Consider the following 18,571-nt stretch of genomic DNA (forward strand, 5'->3'; position numbering starts at 1 on the left):
CATTTTACATTATATCCTTTATACCTATTTACCTAAGTCACAAAAAAGAAAAATAAATTTTTAATGACTTTTTGTTGCAGGATGAACTCTGATACTGTGGACTATGATGATGCTTGCTTGATTGTTCGATACTTGGCCTCCATGAGGCCGTTTGCCCAGAGCTTTGATATTTATTTGACACAGGTAAACCAGATAAGAATTCCTTATACAGTGGTGTTGATTTTTCTGACTCTGGAAGCTTGTGAGTAGTGCATAATACCTATTCATTGTTGAGTACAGGTACTTAAAAGATCATAGAGACAGTATTTGTTTTTGTGTCCTATATTAAAATGTCCAGCCAGGCACAGTGGCTCTCGCCTGTTATCCCAACACTTTGGGAAGCCCAGGCTGGTGGATCACCAGATGTTAGGAGTTCAAGACCAGCGTGACCAACATGGAGAAACCCCATCTCTACTAAAAATACAAAATTAGCGGGTGTGGCGGTGCATACCTGTAATCCCAGCTACTCAGGAGACTGAGGCAGGAGATTCACTTGAACCTGGGAGGCAGAGGTTGCAGTGAGCCAAGATAGCGCCATTGCACTCCAGCCTGGGCAGCAAAAGTGAAACTCCATCTCAAAAAAAAAAAAAAGAAAAATACAAAAATTAGCAGGGTGTGGTGGTGTGCGCCTGTTATCCCAGCTACTCGGGAGGCTGAGGCAGGAGAATCACTTGAACTTGGGAGGCAGAGATTGCAGTGAGCCGAGATCACACCATTGCAGCCTGGACAACAAGAGCAAAACTCCATCTCAAAAAAAAGAGTCCTTGTTCTACATGCCTTTTACATATTCTTGTTTTACAAATAAATTGATACATATATATTTGTATGAATGCACACACGTATGGTATCAGTAGAGTAAGTGACATTATAAAAACATTCAACTACCAAATTATGATTTAAATGATACTGAATATCCTTGATTAATGTTACACATAGCAAGGTTTTAGTGGGGTAACAGGTTCTGCAAATGAAGCATAGCAATAAAAAACAAGTTTAATTGAGAATGCTAGGATAAAGGAAAGGCTCCAAAGTATGGACTGTACACTTAACACCTGTACTGATCTTTAAGTCAAACTTTGAATCAGTAAGAAAGATCCTTTACTCATTGGTATACAGATTAAAGAGAGGTAAATAATATATTTGTGGGTTTTTTGCATGTTTTCATGCTATTTTTAATTAAATTTTATGTATTCTTAAATTTATGAAAATGTCAATGTTTGCTTGGCAGATCCTACGAGTTCTTGGTGAAAATGCAATTGCTGTTCGAACAAAAGCCATGAAGTGTTTATCTGAGGTTGTTGCTGTAGACCCCAGTATTCTAGCAAGGGTAAAAAGCAAAAATGATTCTTTTATATTCAATTGGAATTTTACTCTATTTAGGTATAAATTGCCTTTTTTTTCCCTTCATTTTTCTTTAGCTTGATATGCAACGAGGTGTTCATGGACGATTGATGGATAACTCGACTAGTGTCCGAGAAGCAGCAGTGGAATTACTAGGTCGATTTGTCCTTTGTCGCCCTCAGCTTGCTGAACAGTATTATGATATGCTGATTGAAAGAATATTGGTATGTTTGTCATTTTTATAATGACTTGTGAATGTAATTTTGCCTTTCAAGCATCATGTTTGGTTTTAAAGTGTTAAGCTAGAAACATAAATGTACCAAATATATATTTATATTGTCTAATCTGTGAACTATTGCCACTTTCTAAACAAGTACATATTTTTAAGAATAGCCCTTACAGTATCATAAAACAAATTGGATTCCTTTTTTCAGTTGCTATTGCTTTTTAAGTATACCAGTTTACAGTGAGTAGATGATAGGAACCACATGGGATAGTTAAATGTTTTTGAACAAGAAACTAGAGTGATTTTATGTATGTATGTATATAAACAAGAAGAATTATTTCAGTGAGAGACAAGTACAGAACGTTGGTATCTGACAATATTTTTGGATCCTTTATGTGTATCTTCTTGTTTCCTTAAACCTGAGTATTGATGAGCTCAGATACCTACAAGTTAAGCCCAAAATTTATTTGAGGTTTAAGAGCAAACTTAAGAACTACTGTTCTAAGATAACGCTCCTTGTAATGTCTTGGAAATCTCTGGACCTGAAGCATTTTTCTGAAAAACAAAAGGAAACATTTAGCATTAGGAAGTATCTGTGGAGTCTCCACACTACCCATTGCAGCCATATTGACTTATTGTAGAACTCAACATAGATGCACAAAATTAAGTATTACCTCAATGACAAGAGTTTATTTTGTCACCCTTGGCCTAGTATCAGAACATTGTATAACAGAGTATAGAGTAATTTTGAGCTTCAACTAGGCATAAATCTTGGTTGAAAACAAATAATTTAAAGAAAGTCTGGAAGAAAGTTTTTTCTTCTTAGGCCCTCAATCTTTTGCAGGGTAAAATCAGCAGGATTCCCAAATATCTAATGAACTCTGATATTGGTAACCCTAGTAAAATATCCTAAAGTATCTTTGGGATTGCTAAATCACATAATGGAGATTAAACTACATGTCTGGTGCTTTTTATTTTTAAAACTCTTTAATATGAAAGTTTGTTAAAAAAAAATTACAGTGAACACCCTTGTACCTACATCCATACTTCATCTGTACTTTCTGCTAAATTATTTTGTCAAACATTTTTTACTACTTTTCTTGTGAACACTTCAGTTTGCGTCACCGAAAATTGATACTGTTCTATACAAACAAAACCATTATCTCACCCAAATTAACACTCCCTAATACCATCTGAATACTAGTTCTTAGATCCTCCATTGTCCTAAAAATGTTTTTTTATTCTTCTTTTTTAAGAATCAGAATTCAAAGGTAATACATTGCATTTGAGGGTCACGTCTTCAAATTGAAGACTATTTTCTTACTCTTTTTTTTTTTACATCCCAAATGACACTGACTGATTAAAAAGGCCTGATTTGTTTTGTTATCTACCCAGGGCTTTGATTAATTTAACTTGTGTTATTATATCTTTTATAAACCGTAAGATAAGCCAGGCGCAGTGCCTCATGCCTGTAATCCCAGCACTTTGGGAGGCCAAGGCATGTGGATCACCCAAGGTCAGGAGACCAACCTGACCATCATGATGAAACCCTGTTTCTACCAAAACTACAAAAATTAGCTGGGCATGGTGGTATGCACCTACAATCCCAGCTACTCGGGAGACTGAGGCAGGAGAATTGCTTGAGCCTGGCAGACAGAGGTTGCAGTGAGCTGAGATCACACCATTGTACTCCAGCCTAGGCAACAAGAGCGAAACTGCTTCTCAACAACAACAAAAAAAGTAACCATAAGGTAGTGGAAAAGGTTTGATTAGATTCAGATTAAACATTTTTATGAAGTTGACTTTTTAAGTGATACTTCATGTTCTGTTCAAGTGCCAGATACTATTCTAAAGCTTGTTTATTATCTCATTTAATTTTGACAAGCATACACTTCTAGTCTTGTGTCGAGGGCTTAACTATAATATATGTTTTTATGTCTTAGATATCATACTTTAAAAGTAAAGTCAATAGAATAAAATAATACATTTATAGTAGCAGTAAGAAAGCATGTAAGCAAATATGTCAACTATGTTTATCATATTAACAAATAGTGAATATACTACGTATGGATATTTTCTAATTTCACACATAAGGCATCTCAATTTTTCTGACATTTAAAAATACCTTTCTGTTTTTAGGATACTGGTATCAGTGTCAGGAAAAGAGTAATAAAGATTCTAAGAGACATTTGTATTGAACAGCCAACATTTCCAAAAATCACAGAAATGTGTGTAAAAATGATTCGCAGAGTCAATGATGAAGAGGGCATTAAGGTAGTGTTGACTACTTTAAATTTATTTTCATTAATGTTTAAAATAAGTTAAATGTTTATTGCATCTAAATGTTGATTTTAAATATATACAAAAACTTTATAGTGAATCATTATTTTTAGTTTATAAACTTAAGAAAAATACATTCTTTGATACTTTTTTGTTTCTAGATTTTATATTAATTATTACAATCTGATCTTAACCAATTCCACAATGGTTTTGAATTTATTTAAGACTGGCCATAGTAGTACATGCTTACAATCCCAGTACTTTGGGAGGCCAAGGCAGGAGAATAGCTTGAGGCCCGGAGTTGGAGACCAGCCTGGGCAACATAGCAAGAATCCTATTTCTATAAAAAAATGATGAAAATAATTTTTTTTAATTTAGCCAAACATAGTAGAGCATGCCTGTAGTTCCTCTAGAGACTGACACAGGAAGATTACTTGAGCCCAGGAATTCAAGGCTGCAGTGTGCTATAATCTGGCCACTGCACTCCTGCCTGGGCAACAGAGTGAGACTCCATCTCAAAAAATGTGTATGTGTGTGTTGATTGATTGATTGATTGTTATTATAGAGATTGCATTATATTCAAAGGTTTCTCATAGGATTATCTTGATTTTCAAATGTTATGTGTTTACCTTTTTAAATTATTAAATACTTTATTTTATTATGTTAAGTGAAATAAGCCAGGCACAGAAAGACAAATAGCACATATTTTCACTCATACATGGAAACCAAAAAAAAAATTGATCTCATAGAGATAGAGAATAGACTGATGGTTAGCAGAGTCAGGGAAGTTTGTGAGGTACTGAATAAAGAGGAGTTGGTTCATGGTTATCAAAAATACACCTAGAAGGAATAAAATTTAATGTTCAGAAGCACAATAGGGTGACTATAGTTAACAATAATTTATTGTACATCTCCAAATAACTAGAAGAGTGGAAATGGAATGTTCCTAACACAAAGAAATGATAAATGCTTGAGATGATGGATACTTCAGTTACCCTGATTTGATCATTATACATTGTATGCTTGTATCAAAATTTCAAATACACTTCATAAATCTGTGCAGCTATTATGTATCTCTAAAAAAATTTTTTTTAGTCCTAAATTCATTAGTAAATTTATATATATGTAATTATATATAATTGTCCCTTTTTTTTTTAAGTTTAACAAACACTATAACAACTTCTTCTCGAAAAGCAGTAAACATATTTTTTAGTTTGATCATAAACATTTGAGTGTATAGTATGAAGAAGTTCTAGGCTAGGGATAGTATCACCCATTCATATTGTTTAAAATTTTTACCAAATTGAAAAATTTATAGTTTTGAGGAATAGGTATTAAAAAAAAAAAAAACTGAGGAAATTCATACCAGAAATTCCTGACAATTCGTGTTTTGATTAGTTATTTATAGCTTTGTTTTGGGCTTAATGAGAATTTGGAATTGTGAATTTCCCATGTTTGTTATAATTAATTTGAAATTCCTCTTTCTTCTAGAAATTAGTAAATGAAACGTTCCAGAAACTCTGGTTTACTCCAACTCCACACAATGACAAAGAAGCAATGACAAGGAAAATTTTAAACATTACCGATGTGGTAAGAAGGACTGGAACAAGGGTGTGATCACTATTGGTGCAGACCTAATTGAGGCCTACGTGTCTTATGAAGGAAAAGACAATGATGCAATATTTCATTAATCTTCACATTTAGTACTGCCATCTTTATATTTCTGGAGATGTTCAAGGGATGCAAGTAACATGATGTTTCCATATAGCCCTACTTCTTGGCATTAAACACTGATACTGAGATTTCCTATTCCTGTAGCAATTAAAAACAGGGAGGGAGAGGAGAAATAGAAGAATAGATATAATCGCCCAAGGTTAATAATCTGCAAAGATAGTAGTGCCTACCTTTTTCAGAAATCATGAATATGGATTATATATTTTTAATTATGCATAAACTATACATTTTATGTTAATATAAGAAATTTTTGCCAGTCACAGTGACATATGCCTGTAATCTCAGCTGCTCAGGAGTCTAAGATGGGGGTATCAACTGGTCCTTGAACCAGGAGTTCAAGGCTGCAGTATACTGTGATCATGCCTGTGAATAGGCCCTGCACTCCAGACTGAGCAATATAGCAAGATCCCCTCTCAAAAAAAAAAAAAAAAGAAAAGGAATTCTGTATATTCAATTACATGATATTGTACATTTCTATTGATGTCTTTAAAATGTACCATCTAGCAGGGTAATAAGAAACAAATATTTTTGGTTTTATTTATTATATTTTTGTTTTTAGTGTTTTACATCTTACGGATTTTCCTCACAGAGTGTAGTTCAAGTTATTGTGCCATTTTTAAACTTGTGCCATTTTAAACATTTAGTGCCATATTAAAGTTCAATACATTAAGCTAATTTCTTCAGTGTTTTTCAAGATATTTTTAGAATTAAGTTCTATAACAGTGGTAAATGGTTGGGTTACTGAAAAAATAGTTTTCTTTAAAAATAAACTTTTGAATTGAGAAAATTGAAACATGTTTCAGGCTAAAACATAACAAAAGTATGTTTTACTCAGATTTTTAAATATATTTCTAACTTTGATACTTTTCACCACCCCTTAGGTTGCAGCATGCAGAGATACTGGATATGACTGGTTTGAGCAACTCCTTCAAAATGTGAGTGTTCTTTTGACTCCTGATAACATAAAATTTAATAGGTTTTTTGTTTTTGTTTTTGTTTTTTACTGGATGATTTAAAAGAACCTTTTTAGTTCTTTTGTTAGGAAAAATTTATTTCAATATGTTAGGCTGGATGATTTTGTTAATTTCTCTAATTAATTCAGTTGCCTTTTACAAAAGTAAGACTTCTGAATCATTAACTAAAATTCTGTCTTTCCTTCTTTCCAGATAATTATTTTTTCTTTAATCTTTGTAAATAATAGATGCAAGATTTATAAATGGAACTACATATTGCATTAAATATATAATTACATAATGTGATATGTTATGCATAGAATTTCCTTTAGTAGTACAAAATCAATTTCACATAGGCAGAAATATCCATCACCCAGCTTCGAAAATTATCAGCATTTTCCAGTCTTGTTTTAGCTATCCTTCCCTTATCTGTTTTTTTAAGTTATTATTATACTTTAAGTTCTGGGGTACATGTGCAGAACATGCAGGTTTGTTACATAGGTATACACATGCCTTGGTGGTTTGCTGCACCCATCAATCTGTCATCTACTTTAGGTATTTCTCCTAACGCTATCCCAATTGTTGTTGGTCGAATCAGGGATTTGACCTGGTTTAGTCTTGGGAGGGTGTATGTGTCCAGGAATTTATCCATTTCTTCTAGATTTTCTAGTTTATTTGCGTAGAGGTGTTTATAGTATTCTCTGATGGTAGTTTGTATTTTTGTGGGATCAGTGGTGATATCCCCTTTATCATTTTTTATTCCATCTATTTGATTTTCTCTATTTTCTTCTTTATTAGTGTGGCTAGTGGTCTATTTTGTTGATCTTTTCAAAAAAGCAGCTCCTGATTTTTTTTTTTTTTTGAAGGGTTTTTCTTGTCTCTGTCTTCTTTAGTTCTCCTCTCATCTTAGTTATTTCCTGTCTTCTGCTAGCTTTTGAATTTGTTTACTCTTGCTTCTCTAGTTCTTTTAATTGTGATGTTAAGGTGTTGATTTTTGGTTTTTCCTGCTTGCTTTTGTGGGCGTTTAGTGCTATAAATTTTCCTCTACAGACTGCTTTAAATGTGTCCCAGAGATTCTGGTACATTATGTCTTTGTTTTCATTGTTTCCAAGAGCATCTTTATTTCTGCCTTCATTTCATTATTTACCCAGTATCATTCAAGAGCAGGTTGTTCAGATTCCATGTAGTTGTGTGGTTTTGAGTGAGTATCTTAATCCTGAGTTCTAATTTGAATTGCACTGTGGTCTGAGAGACTGTTATGATTCCTCTTCTTTTACATTTGCTCAGGAGTGTTTTACTTCCAGTTATATGGACAGTTTTAGAATAAGTGCTATGTGGTGCTAAATGTATATTCTGTTGATTTAGGGTAGAGAGTTCTGTAGATATCTATTAGGTCTGCTTGGTCCAGAGCTGAGTTCAAGTCTTGGATATCCTTCTTAATTTTCTGTCTTGTTGATCTAATATTGACAGTGAGATGTTAGTCTCCCACTATTTTTGTGTGGGAGTCTAAGTCTCTTTGTAGGTCTCTAAGAACTTGCCTTATGAATCTGGGTGCTCCTGTATTGGGTGCATATGTATTTAGGATAGTTGCTCTTCTTGTTGTATTGATTCCTCTACCATTATGTAATGTCCTTTATCTCTTTTGATCTTTGTTGGTTTAAAGTCTGTTTTATCAGAGACTAGGATTGCAATCCCTGCTTTTTTTGTTGTTTTCCTTTCTATTTGTTTGATAAATATTCCTCCATCCCTTTATTTTAATCCTGTGTGTGTCTTTGCACATGAGATAGGTTTCCTGAATACAGCACACTGATGGATCTTGACTATATCCAGTTTGCCAGTCTGTGTCTTTTAATTGGAGCACTCAGCCTGTTTATATTTAAGGTTAATATTGTTATGTGTGAATTTGATCCTGCCACTGTGATGCTAGCTGGCTGTTTTGTCCATTAGTTGATGCAGTTTCTTCATTGCGACAGTGGTCTTTATAATTTGGTATGTTTTTGCAGTGGTACTGGTTGTTACTTTCTATGTTTAGTGCTTTCTTCAGTAGCTCTTGTAAGGCAGGTCTGGTGGTGACAAAATCTCTCAGCATTTGCTTGTCTGTAAAGGTTTTTATTTCTCCTTTGCTTATGAAGCTTAGTTTGGCTGGATATGAAATAATGGGTTGAAAATTCTTTTCTTTAAGGATGTTGAATATTGGCCCTCACTCTCTTCTAGTTTGTAGGGTTTCTGCTGAGAAATCTGCTGTTAGTCTGATGGGCTTCCCTTTGTGGCTAACCTGATCTTTCTCTCTGGCTGCCCTTAACATTTTTTCCTTCATTTCAACCTTGGTGAATCTGACGATTATGTGTCCTGGGGTTGCTCTACTCGAGGAGTATGTTGGTGGTAGTCTCTGTATTTCCTGAATTTGAATGTTGACCTGTCTTGCTAAGTTGGGGAAGTTCTGGATAATATTCTGAAGAGTGTTTTCCAACTTGGTTCCGTTCTCCTCATCACTTTCAGGTACACCAGTCAAACGTAGATTTGGTCTTTTCACATAGTCCCAAATTTTTTGGAGGCTTTGTTTATTTCTTTTCACTCTTTTTTTCTCTAATCTTGTCTTCTTGCTTTATTTCATTGAGTTGATCTTCAATCTGTGATATCCCTTTTCTTCTGTTTGATTAATTCTGCTATTGATACTTGTGTATGCTTCACAAAGTTCTCATGCCATGTTTTTCAGCTCCATCAGGTCATTTATGTTCTTTAAACTGGTTATTCTAGTTAGCAATTCATCTAATCTTTTTTCAAGGTTCTTAGCTTCCTTGCATTGGGTTAGAACATGCTCATTTAGTTCTGAGGAGTTTGTTATTACTCACTTTCTGAAGCCTGCTTCTGTCAATTCATCAAACTCTTTCTCCCTCCAGTTTTGTGCCCTTGCTGGCAAGGAGTTGTGATCCTTTGGAGGAGAAGAGGTGTTCTGGTTTTTGGAATTTTCAGCCTTTTTGCGCTGGTTTCTCCCCATCTTCATGGATTTATCTACCTTTGGTCTTTGAAGTCAGTGGCCTTCGGAGGGGGTCTCTGAGTGGACATCCTTTTTATTGATGTTGATACTGTTCCTTTCTGTTTGTTAGTTTTCCTTCTAACAGTCAGGCCCTTCTGCTGCAGGTCTGCTGGAGTTTGCTAGATGCTCACTCCAGATCCTTTTTGCCTGGGTGTCACTGGCAGATGCTGCAGAACAGCAAAGATTGCTGCCTGTTCCTTCCTCTGGCAGCTTTGTCCCAGAGGGGCACCCACCAGATGCCAGCCAGAGCTCTCCTGTATGAGGTGTCTGTTGGCCTTATTGGGAGGTGTCTCCGAGTCAGGATACACAGCGGTCAGGGACCCACTTAAGGTGGCAGTCTGTCCCTTAGCAGAGTGCAAACACTGTGCTAGAAGATCCACTGCTCTCTTCAGAGCTGCCAGGCAGGGACGTTGAAGTCTGCAGAAGCCGCACCTACAACTACCCCTTTCCTCAGGTGCTCTGTCCCAGAGAGGTGGGGGTTTTATCTATAAGGCCCTGACTGGGGCTGCTGCCTTTTTTTTTTTCAGAGACGCCCTGCCCAGAGAGGAGGGAATATAGAGAGGCAGTCTGGCCGCAGAGGCCTTGCTGAGCAGCAGTGGGCTCTGCCCAGTTTGAACTTCCCAGTGGCTTTGATTACTCTGTGAGAGTAAAACCACCTACCCAAGCCTCAGCAATGGCAGATGCCCCTCCCCCCACCAACCTCAAAAGCTTCCCAGGTAGAGCTCAGACTGCTGTGCTGGCAGCAAGAATTTCAAGCCAGTGGATCTTAGCTTGCTGAGCTCCGTGGGGGTGGAACCTGCCAAGCCAGACTACTTGGCTCCCTGGCATCAGCCCCCTTTCCAGGGGTGTGAACGGTTCTGTTTCACTGGCATTCCAGTCACCACTAGGGTATGAAAAATAAAATCTACAGCTAGCTCAGTGTCTACCCAAACAGCTGCCCAGTTTCGTGCTGGAAACCCAGGGCCCTGGTGGCATAGGCACTGGAAGGAATCTCCTGGTCTGTGGGTTGCAAAGACCTTGGGAAAAGCACAGTATCTGGGCCAGAGTGCATGGTACCATCCCTAATGGTTTCCCTTTGCTAGGAGAGGGAGTTGCCCGACCCCTTGCACTTCCCAGGTGAGGCAACACCCCAACGTGCTTCAGCTCACCATCCTTGGGCTGCACCCACTGTGCAGCCAGTCCCAGTGAGATGAACCTAGTACCTCAGTTGAAAATGCAAAAATCACCCGCCTTCTGTGTCGATCTTGCTAGAAGTGGCAGACAGGAGCTGTACCTATTTAGCCATCTTGCCAGCAATCCCCTTCCCCTGTCCGGTTTTATCCTATTCTTTCTTTCTTTCTTCTTTTTTTCCATAATACTTTTTTTTTTTTTGAGGCAGAGTCTCGCTATATCACCCAAGCTGGAGTGCAGTGATGCCATCTTGGCTCACTGCAACCTCCGCCTTCAGGGTTCAAGGGATTCTCCTACCTCAGCCTTCTGAGTAGCTGGGGTTACAGGCACCCACCACCATGCCCAGCTAATTTTTATATTTTTAGTAGAGACAGAGTTTCTCCTGTTGGTCAGGCTGGTCTCAAACGCCTGACCTCAGGTGATTCGCCCACCTCAGCCTCCCAGACTGCTGGGATTACAGATGTGAGCCACCACACCCAGCCTGCAATACTGTTTTTTCTTTTCTTTTTTGAGACAGAATCTCACTTTGTCATCCAGGCTGGAGTGCAATGGCACGATCTCAGCTCACTGCAGCCTCCGCCTCCTGAGTTCAAGTGATTCTGCTGCCTCATTCTCCCAAATAGCTGTGATTACAGGCAAGTGCCACCAAGCCCAGCTAATTTTTATATTTTTTATAGAGATGGGATTTCACCGTGTTGGCCAGGCTGGTCTCGAACTCCTGACCTCAAGTGATCCTCCCACCTCGGCCTCCCAAAGTGCTGGGATTACTGGCGAGAGCCACTGCTCCAGGCCTGTAATACTTTTAAAACAAATGCCAGACTTTATATTATCTCATTCATAAATACTTTAGTATCTATCAATCTCTAGCAGATGGCTTTTAAAAAACAACAGAATATTATTTATATCAAAATTAATAATGCATTATTCCGTATCTAATACCTATCAATGTTCATATTTTCCTTTCTCAAAAATGTGTTTTCATAGTTGGTTTGCAGTTGCTTTGGTTGATGTACTCTTAAGTCTCTTATAATAGTTTGTCCCCCACCTTCTTTTTCTCATTCCACTTCTAAGTTTTTCTGTAGAATCTCCCACATTCTAGATTTAATAGGTCACTCTTTTTCTGGTATCATTTAAGATGGTCCTCTGTCCACCAGTTTTCAAGTAAACTCTTGGTGAAACCTAGAGGCTTAATAAGATTAAAGTTCAATTTTTAATCTAGGAGACAAATATCTCATAGGTGGTGTTGAATATTATTGCATCACAGCAGGAAGCAAGTGTCTAATTGTCCCATTTTCAGTGATTGATTTTTGATGAATTTAAGTGATTATATACAGTCATGTAACCTCCAGCACAATGAATACATAGGATCTCACCTAAAAAGCTTCCTCATGCCCTTTTGCAGTTGATCCTTTCTTCCTGGCCCTAGAAAACTATTGATCTACTTTTTGTCACTATTGTTGTACCTTTTTAGAAGTTAATATCAATGGAATCATACACTATGTAATCTTTTGTGTTTGACTTTTTTTACTTGAAATGTTGATTCATTCTTGTTGCTAATATACCTGTTTATTGCTGAGTAGTTTCAAGAGTGTGGATATATCACAATTTATTTATCATTCACCATTTTTTGGACTTTTGGGTTCTTTCCCGTTTGGGGCTGTTATGAATAATGCCCCTGTGAATATTGGTGTATAAGGTTTTGTGTAGATGTATGTTTTCATATATCTTGAGTAAATTCCTAAGAATGTGATTACAGGGTCATGTGATTAGTGAGAAACTGCCAAAATGTTTTTCCAAAATTGCTAAACCATTTTTCATTTCCACCATCCGTGTATGAAAGTTCCAGTTCCTCCACATCCTCACCAATTCTTGTCATTGTCAGTCTTTTTTTTAAAACTTTAGCCATTTTGGTGGGTGGTAAAAGTGTAGTACATTACTTTCTTAAGATGTCTTTTTAAAAAAACCTTCATGGTGTTTTCCTGTGTTTTCAATCTATAATCTTAGACTGTCTTCTTAAATCATCTTTCATTTCATATTTTTACATAATATATTTGGCATTATTTCTTTCCTAAATCAAATGATTAGCTCTGTATCATAGAGCCTTATGACCACCTTAGTTAAGTTTATGTCAGCCATGACAAAGGATGCATCATGATTTTTAAAAAGCTCTAAATCGTATATTTCATTTGATTGTTATTATAAATGATTAAGTAAGGATTCAGTGTAACTGTTAGAAATGTCACTATTTACTATTACTAAAAAAATCTCTAATAATATCCTCCTGTATTAGCAAGTTAGAAGCAGAAGGGAGCTGACCAGATTTATAATCTCTTAACAATGATAGTTTTACTTGTACATTCTTTGTATCTTTATTCTCTAGTCCCATCTATTTAGTTAGTAAGTTAGTTTATCCATCCTATTCATGCTCCCTATTCTATGCTTTCCTACTTTAGATTCTGCCAACAACTTAGTTTACCAATGATATTATGACTTGGTGATATATTTCCTTATACTAGCAGTTTGGTTTAGTGAAAGAAAGCAAACTCATATATATGTGACAGAGACGCAACTACTCTGAGCAATTATAACATGTATGTATAAATGTTAAGAGAAGCTAGGAAGTATGTAAAGAATGGACTGCTGGAGTTATAACAAATTCTTGAGTCCAGAATAATTAACATATTTACTGTTTTTACATAACCACATGTACATGCACTGCATTCAGTCCAAGTTCAGATATTTCTAATTTTTATTTTTGGATTGGGTTTTTGGGGTGTTGTTGTTCGTTTTTTGTATATCATTGACTCTCCCCTTTTATTGAATATGTTTTTCTAGGGAAACTTGAAGTACTACTGAAATAGCTTCAAATTCCCACATATACTAAACTATGATCATTGTCTTAATAATTATGTTAGTATGTCTTTTTTTTTTTTTTTTTTTTGAGACAGGGTCTCACTCTGTCGCACAGGCTGGAGTACAGTGGCACAATCACAGCTCACTGTGGCCTCGACCTCCCTGGCTCAAACAATCCTCTTTCCTCAGCCTTCCAAGTAGCTGGAACCACAGGCATGCACCACCATGTTTAACCAATTATTTTTTCCACCACGCCCAGCTAATTTTTTGTATTTTTAGTAGAGACGGGGTTTCACCATATTGTCCAGGCTGGTCTCAAACTCCTGACCTCAGGTGATCCACGCTTCTCAGCCTCCAAAGGGCTGGGATTACAGGCGTAAGCCTCCATGCCCAGCCAGTATATTATTTTTAAATGTATGGAGCTATCATTCCTTTATAGCCTTTAACAATTCATAGTTTTTTGTCATTTTTTCAGTAGAATGTGGAAGAATGACATCTGTTATGAAGGTCCTCACATTTTTTTATTTCTGAAATGTACTCCTATTCATTTAAGCCACTACCATAAATTGAGTAGCCCTGTATGACAGTCTTCTTCAAAAAACACATTCATAGCCCTGTGATGGGTACACAAAATTAAATAGATTTTTACAATGTCATTCATTTTAATTACTTATGATCTAAGACTGACCCTTTTTTAGTTTTTAAGGAAAATACAGGCAATGAAAAAAAGGTAAGGGTAACCCATATTTCTTCTGTTCCTGTCCTTTGTAATCCAGAGGAAAATGTTTCTGAGTTTACAATAAAACATTTTATCTCTATCAACCAGTGAATGTATAAATAAACTATGACAATTCCATACAATTTAATAGTACTCCACATCAAAAAGGAACAGACTGTCAATACATACAGCAACATAGATGAATAATGAAACATTATGCAGAGTAAAAGAAGCCTTACATAGAAGAGTACATATTATGATTCCATTTTTACAAAATTTTAGGAGTGGTAAAACTATACTGGCAAAAATCAGAAGAGTGGTTGCAGTGGGCTGGGGATTGACTGGGAAAGGACATGAGAAAACTTTCAGGGATGATAGTAATGGTCTCTATCAGTGGTTCTGAAAGTTACCAGCATTACCTGGGGATTTATTAGAAATGCAAATTCTCAGGCCCTACTCCAGACTTAATTCATCAGTAACTCTGAGGGTAGAGCCCATCATTCTGTATTTTAACAGTCTCTCCAGATGATTGGGATATAAGTTAAAGATTGAGAACAACTGTTCTGTATCATGGTGTAGGGATTTGAGTTACAGTAGTGAATGCATTTGACAAAACTGAGCAAATGTATGCTAAACATTTGTGCATTTCATTGCATGTAAGTTTTATCTCAAGGAAAAAATGGAGAATATACTGAAGTCTCCAGTTTACTTTGAAATGGCATTGAAAGTAAAATGGATATAGGTGTGTGTACACAAATACATATACATACATCTATACACACATGTGTGTGTGTTTGTGCCCACGCGTGCACACAGATGCACATCCCAGCAGAATAAAATATTAAAAGTAAGGAGCCAGGCTCAATAGCTTGCACCCAGAATCTCAGCCTCTCAGGAGGTTGAGGCAGGAGGATCATTTGAAGCCTGGAGTTTTAGACCAGCCTGGATAACATATCGAGACCTCATCTCTAAAAAACATGAGTAAATAAAATTAGCTGGGCATTGTGAGATGTGCCTGTAGATCCAGCTACTTGGGAGGCAGAGGCAGGAGGATCACTTGAGCCCAGGAGTTGTAGGCTACAGTGAACTATGATTGCGCCACTGCACTTTCTCCTGGGGAACAGAGTCAGACCCTGTCTCACACACACACAAAAATAGTTTTATTGGTAGGATCTAGATAATGGTGGTTAGAGAGTCATGATAAAATTTTCTTCAACTCTTTTGTATACCTGAAGTTTTTCATAATAAAAGATAAAGATGGTATAAAAAATGTACCTATATCACTGGGAGTGTTGGTACCTTTAAAAGGTATTTTTTAAATGAGCAAACTAAATTATACTTTTAAAAAAATTGTATGCACCTTGATTAATTATATCATGAGTATGTGGCTAATAATTAAAGTAGAAGAAAATCATTTCAGAGCGGGCAAGAAAAAATTTTGATAAAATTCAGTACCCTTAAATGATTACCTATAATAAACAAGGATAAAATGCAAATTCCTTAATCTGACAGATAAAACTACAAAACCTAAAATGAAAATAATGCAAAATGGGAAACTGTGAGCTCTCTTCAAAATCATGAATAAAAAATATTTAAAATGTCAAGGTGATTGCAAAATGTATATAGAAGAGCAGAGAACAGGTAAAAATATCTAAATAATTTCTGAAAAAGCTGGAGCACTGATTTGCCTTATAAAATATCAGGACTTATTTTTAAAGATACAGTAATTAAGAGTAGTCATAAGTAGATGAGTACTAAAAAGAACAATGGAACAGGATAGAGAGCCCAGAAAACAGGCTTACACATGTAGAATATGCTTGCTATTAAACAGAAGGGGCACTGCAGATTATGGAGAAAAGACAGACCATTTAGTAAACGGGGTTGGGACATTTGACTGTCTTGAAAAAAAAAAAAGATTCCTACTTCAACTCACAGATCAACTCCATATAGATTAAAGCAAAACTTTAAAACTTTAAAACTTTTTTTTTTTGAGATGGAGTCTTGCTTTGTTGCCAGGCTGGAGTACAGTGGCTGGGCCTACAAGTACGTGCCACCATGCCTGGCTAATTTTTTGTATTTTTGGTAGAGACAGGGTTTCACTATGTTAGCCATGATGGTCTCAATCTCCTGACCTCGTCATCTGTCTGCCTCAGCTGCTCAAAGTGCTGGGGTTACAGGTGTGACCTACCATGCCCGGCCACTTTAACACTTTTGGAAGAAAATATAGGAGGAAAAAAATGTATATATATATACACACACACAAACACACATATATATTTTATATATTTATATATAAATGTATATATTATATATAAATTATATATATTTATATATAAATGTATATATTATATATATAAATTATATATATTTATATATAAATGTATATATTATATATAAATTATATATATTTATATATAAATGTATATATTATATATATAAATTATATATATTTATATTTATATATATAATATGTAATTATAATATATAATTATTATATATATTAAAATATATATAGATATTTTAATCGCGTGGTCTTGCTGTGTTGCCCAGGCTGCACTCAAACTCCTAGGCTCAAGTGATCCTCCTGCCTCAGCCTCTTCAGTAGCTGAGACTATAAGCATGCACTACCATGTCCAAGCTGAATATCTTTTTGATCTTTGGGTAGGAAAGGATGTCTTAAACAAGTCACAAAAACCATTACCCTTAAAAGATTGAAGAAAGTGAAAACACAAGTCATAAAATGGAGAAGATACTTGGCATATATATAACCAACAAACAATTAATACTGAGAATAAATACATAAGAACTCCTATCCTACAAAACCAGTATAAGTCAAGAGTTCCAGTAGAAAAATAGGTAAAGTTTATTAATAGGCATTTCATGGAGAAAAATAGCATATAGGGCCTATATTGTGTTCAACCCCACTAGTAAAGTAAGAAATACAAATCAAGACCACATTTTATACCATTTTATTGAAAAAGTGGAGAAGTCAGTCACAAGTGATAGAAAAGAGAGATCAGATAGCATCTCTTAATACATATAATAATTGAGAAAATATTACAGCCACTTTGAAAAACAATGATTTCATAAAATTATCTCTTAAAAGCATTATCTTGTGAAGTTGAACATGCATACATCCAGTGACCCAGCAGTTCAACTTCAAGTATATATACACAAAAGAGTCTTGCATATTTGCATCAGGAGGCATATACAAAAATGCTCATTGTACTAAAATTGGGATTAACCTATCTACAAAAGAGCAGATAAACGAATTAAGGTATAGGCACGTGGTGGGCTATTGTACAGCAATGAAAATCAGGAAAATACAGCGATATGCAACAACCTATGTCATAGTGGCATAATGCTGAGTGAAAAAAGTAAGTCTCAGAAGATGTCAAGTATACTACCTTTTAGAAAGTGGAAAATCAAAGAAAGCTATAAATAGCATACAGCTTAGCTTTTTTTTTAAGCAAGGAGATAGTAAATTTTCTGATAGTGGTTACCTTAAGTGTGAAACAAGAAGATGGAATAAGGGAAGGAGCACATTGGGAGATATAAGATATTAGAAATAGTTTTCTTGATTTAGATTCATAGTATGCCATTATTTATTAGCAAATTAAAAGGGCATATATGAGTGACAACGGTGTGTCATGAATCAAAACTTACGATTAATTATTTTGTGTGTACCTGAAGCCTTGGAAATGAAAAAGAATAACCTAGGATGAGAGAGGATAGTTTTCTACTTCTGCCTAAAAGAAGGCTAAGCTAGGCTGGGTGTGGTGGCTCATGCCTATAATCCCAGCACTTTGGGAGACTGAGGCAGGTGGATTGCTTGAGCCCAAGAGTTCAAGACTAGCCTGGGCAACATGGAGAACCCTATCTCTACAAACTATACAAAAATAAGCCAAGCATGATGGTGCATGCTTGTGGTTCCCAGCTGTGTGGGAGGCTGAGCTGGGGAGGTCAAGGCTGCAGTGAACTTTGATTGTGCCACTGCACTCCAGCACGAGTAAGACTGAGACCCTGTCTCAGAAAAGATCAAACTAGAATATGATATTAATAGCCGCATTAAGGAAGTTAGTTATAGAGTAAGGCAGGAAGAATTTGTGGTTCAGAGTTGAAACCTAGTACATTGAAGCTGTCTGCTTTACTTATTTCTTTAAATTGGAGGAAAAGGGGCAGTGTGTGTGTTATGTTATTCTGGTTGCTGTCAGTTGTTT

General features: G+C 36.0%; 1 protein-coding gene across 5 annotated transcripts in view; it reads left to right on the forward strand.

Annotated features, from left to right (window-relative positions):
* NIPBL (NIPBL cohesin loading factor) overlaps positions 1-18,571 on the forward strand; it is a 207,565-nt gene that overhangs the window by 159,000 nt on the left and 29,994 nt on the right. For all 5 annotated transcript variants that reach the window (XM_012459994.3, XM_064375929.1, XM_012459995.3 and 2 more), the window contains 6 exons: positions 81-183; positions 1,268-1,366; positions 1,458-1,604; positions 3,746-3,880; positions 5,378-5,476; positions 6,502-6,555. In XM_012459994.3, the coding sequence (XP_012315417.2) occupies positions 81-183; positions 1,268-1,366; positions 1,458-1,604; positions 3,746-3,880; positions 5,378-5,476; positions 6,502-6,555 (637 nt within the window). The remainder of the gene's footprint in view (positions 1-80; positions 184-1,267; positions 1,367-1,457; positions 1,605-3,745; positions 3,881-5,377; positions 5,477-6,501; positions 6,556-18,571) is intronic.

Source organism: Aotus nancymaae, unplaced genomic scaffold, assembly GCF_030222135.1.
Source record: "Aotus nancymaae isolate 86718 unplaced genomic scaffold, 86718_ANA_hifiasm-v0.15.2.pri h1tg000014l, whole genome shotgun sequence".
Lineage (NCBI taxonomy): Eukaryota > Metazoa > Chordata > Mammalia > Primates > Aotidae > Aotus > Aotus nancymaae.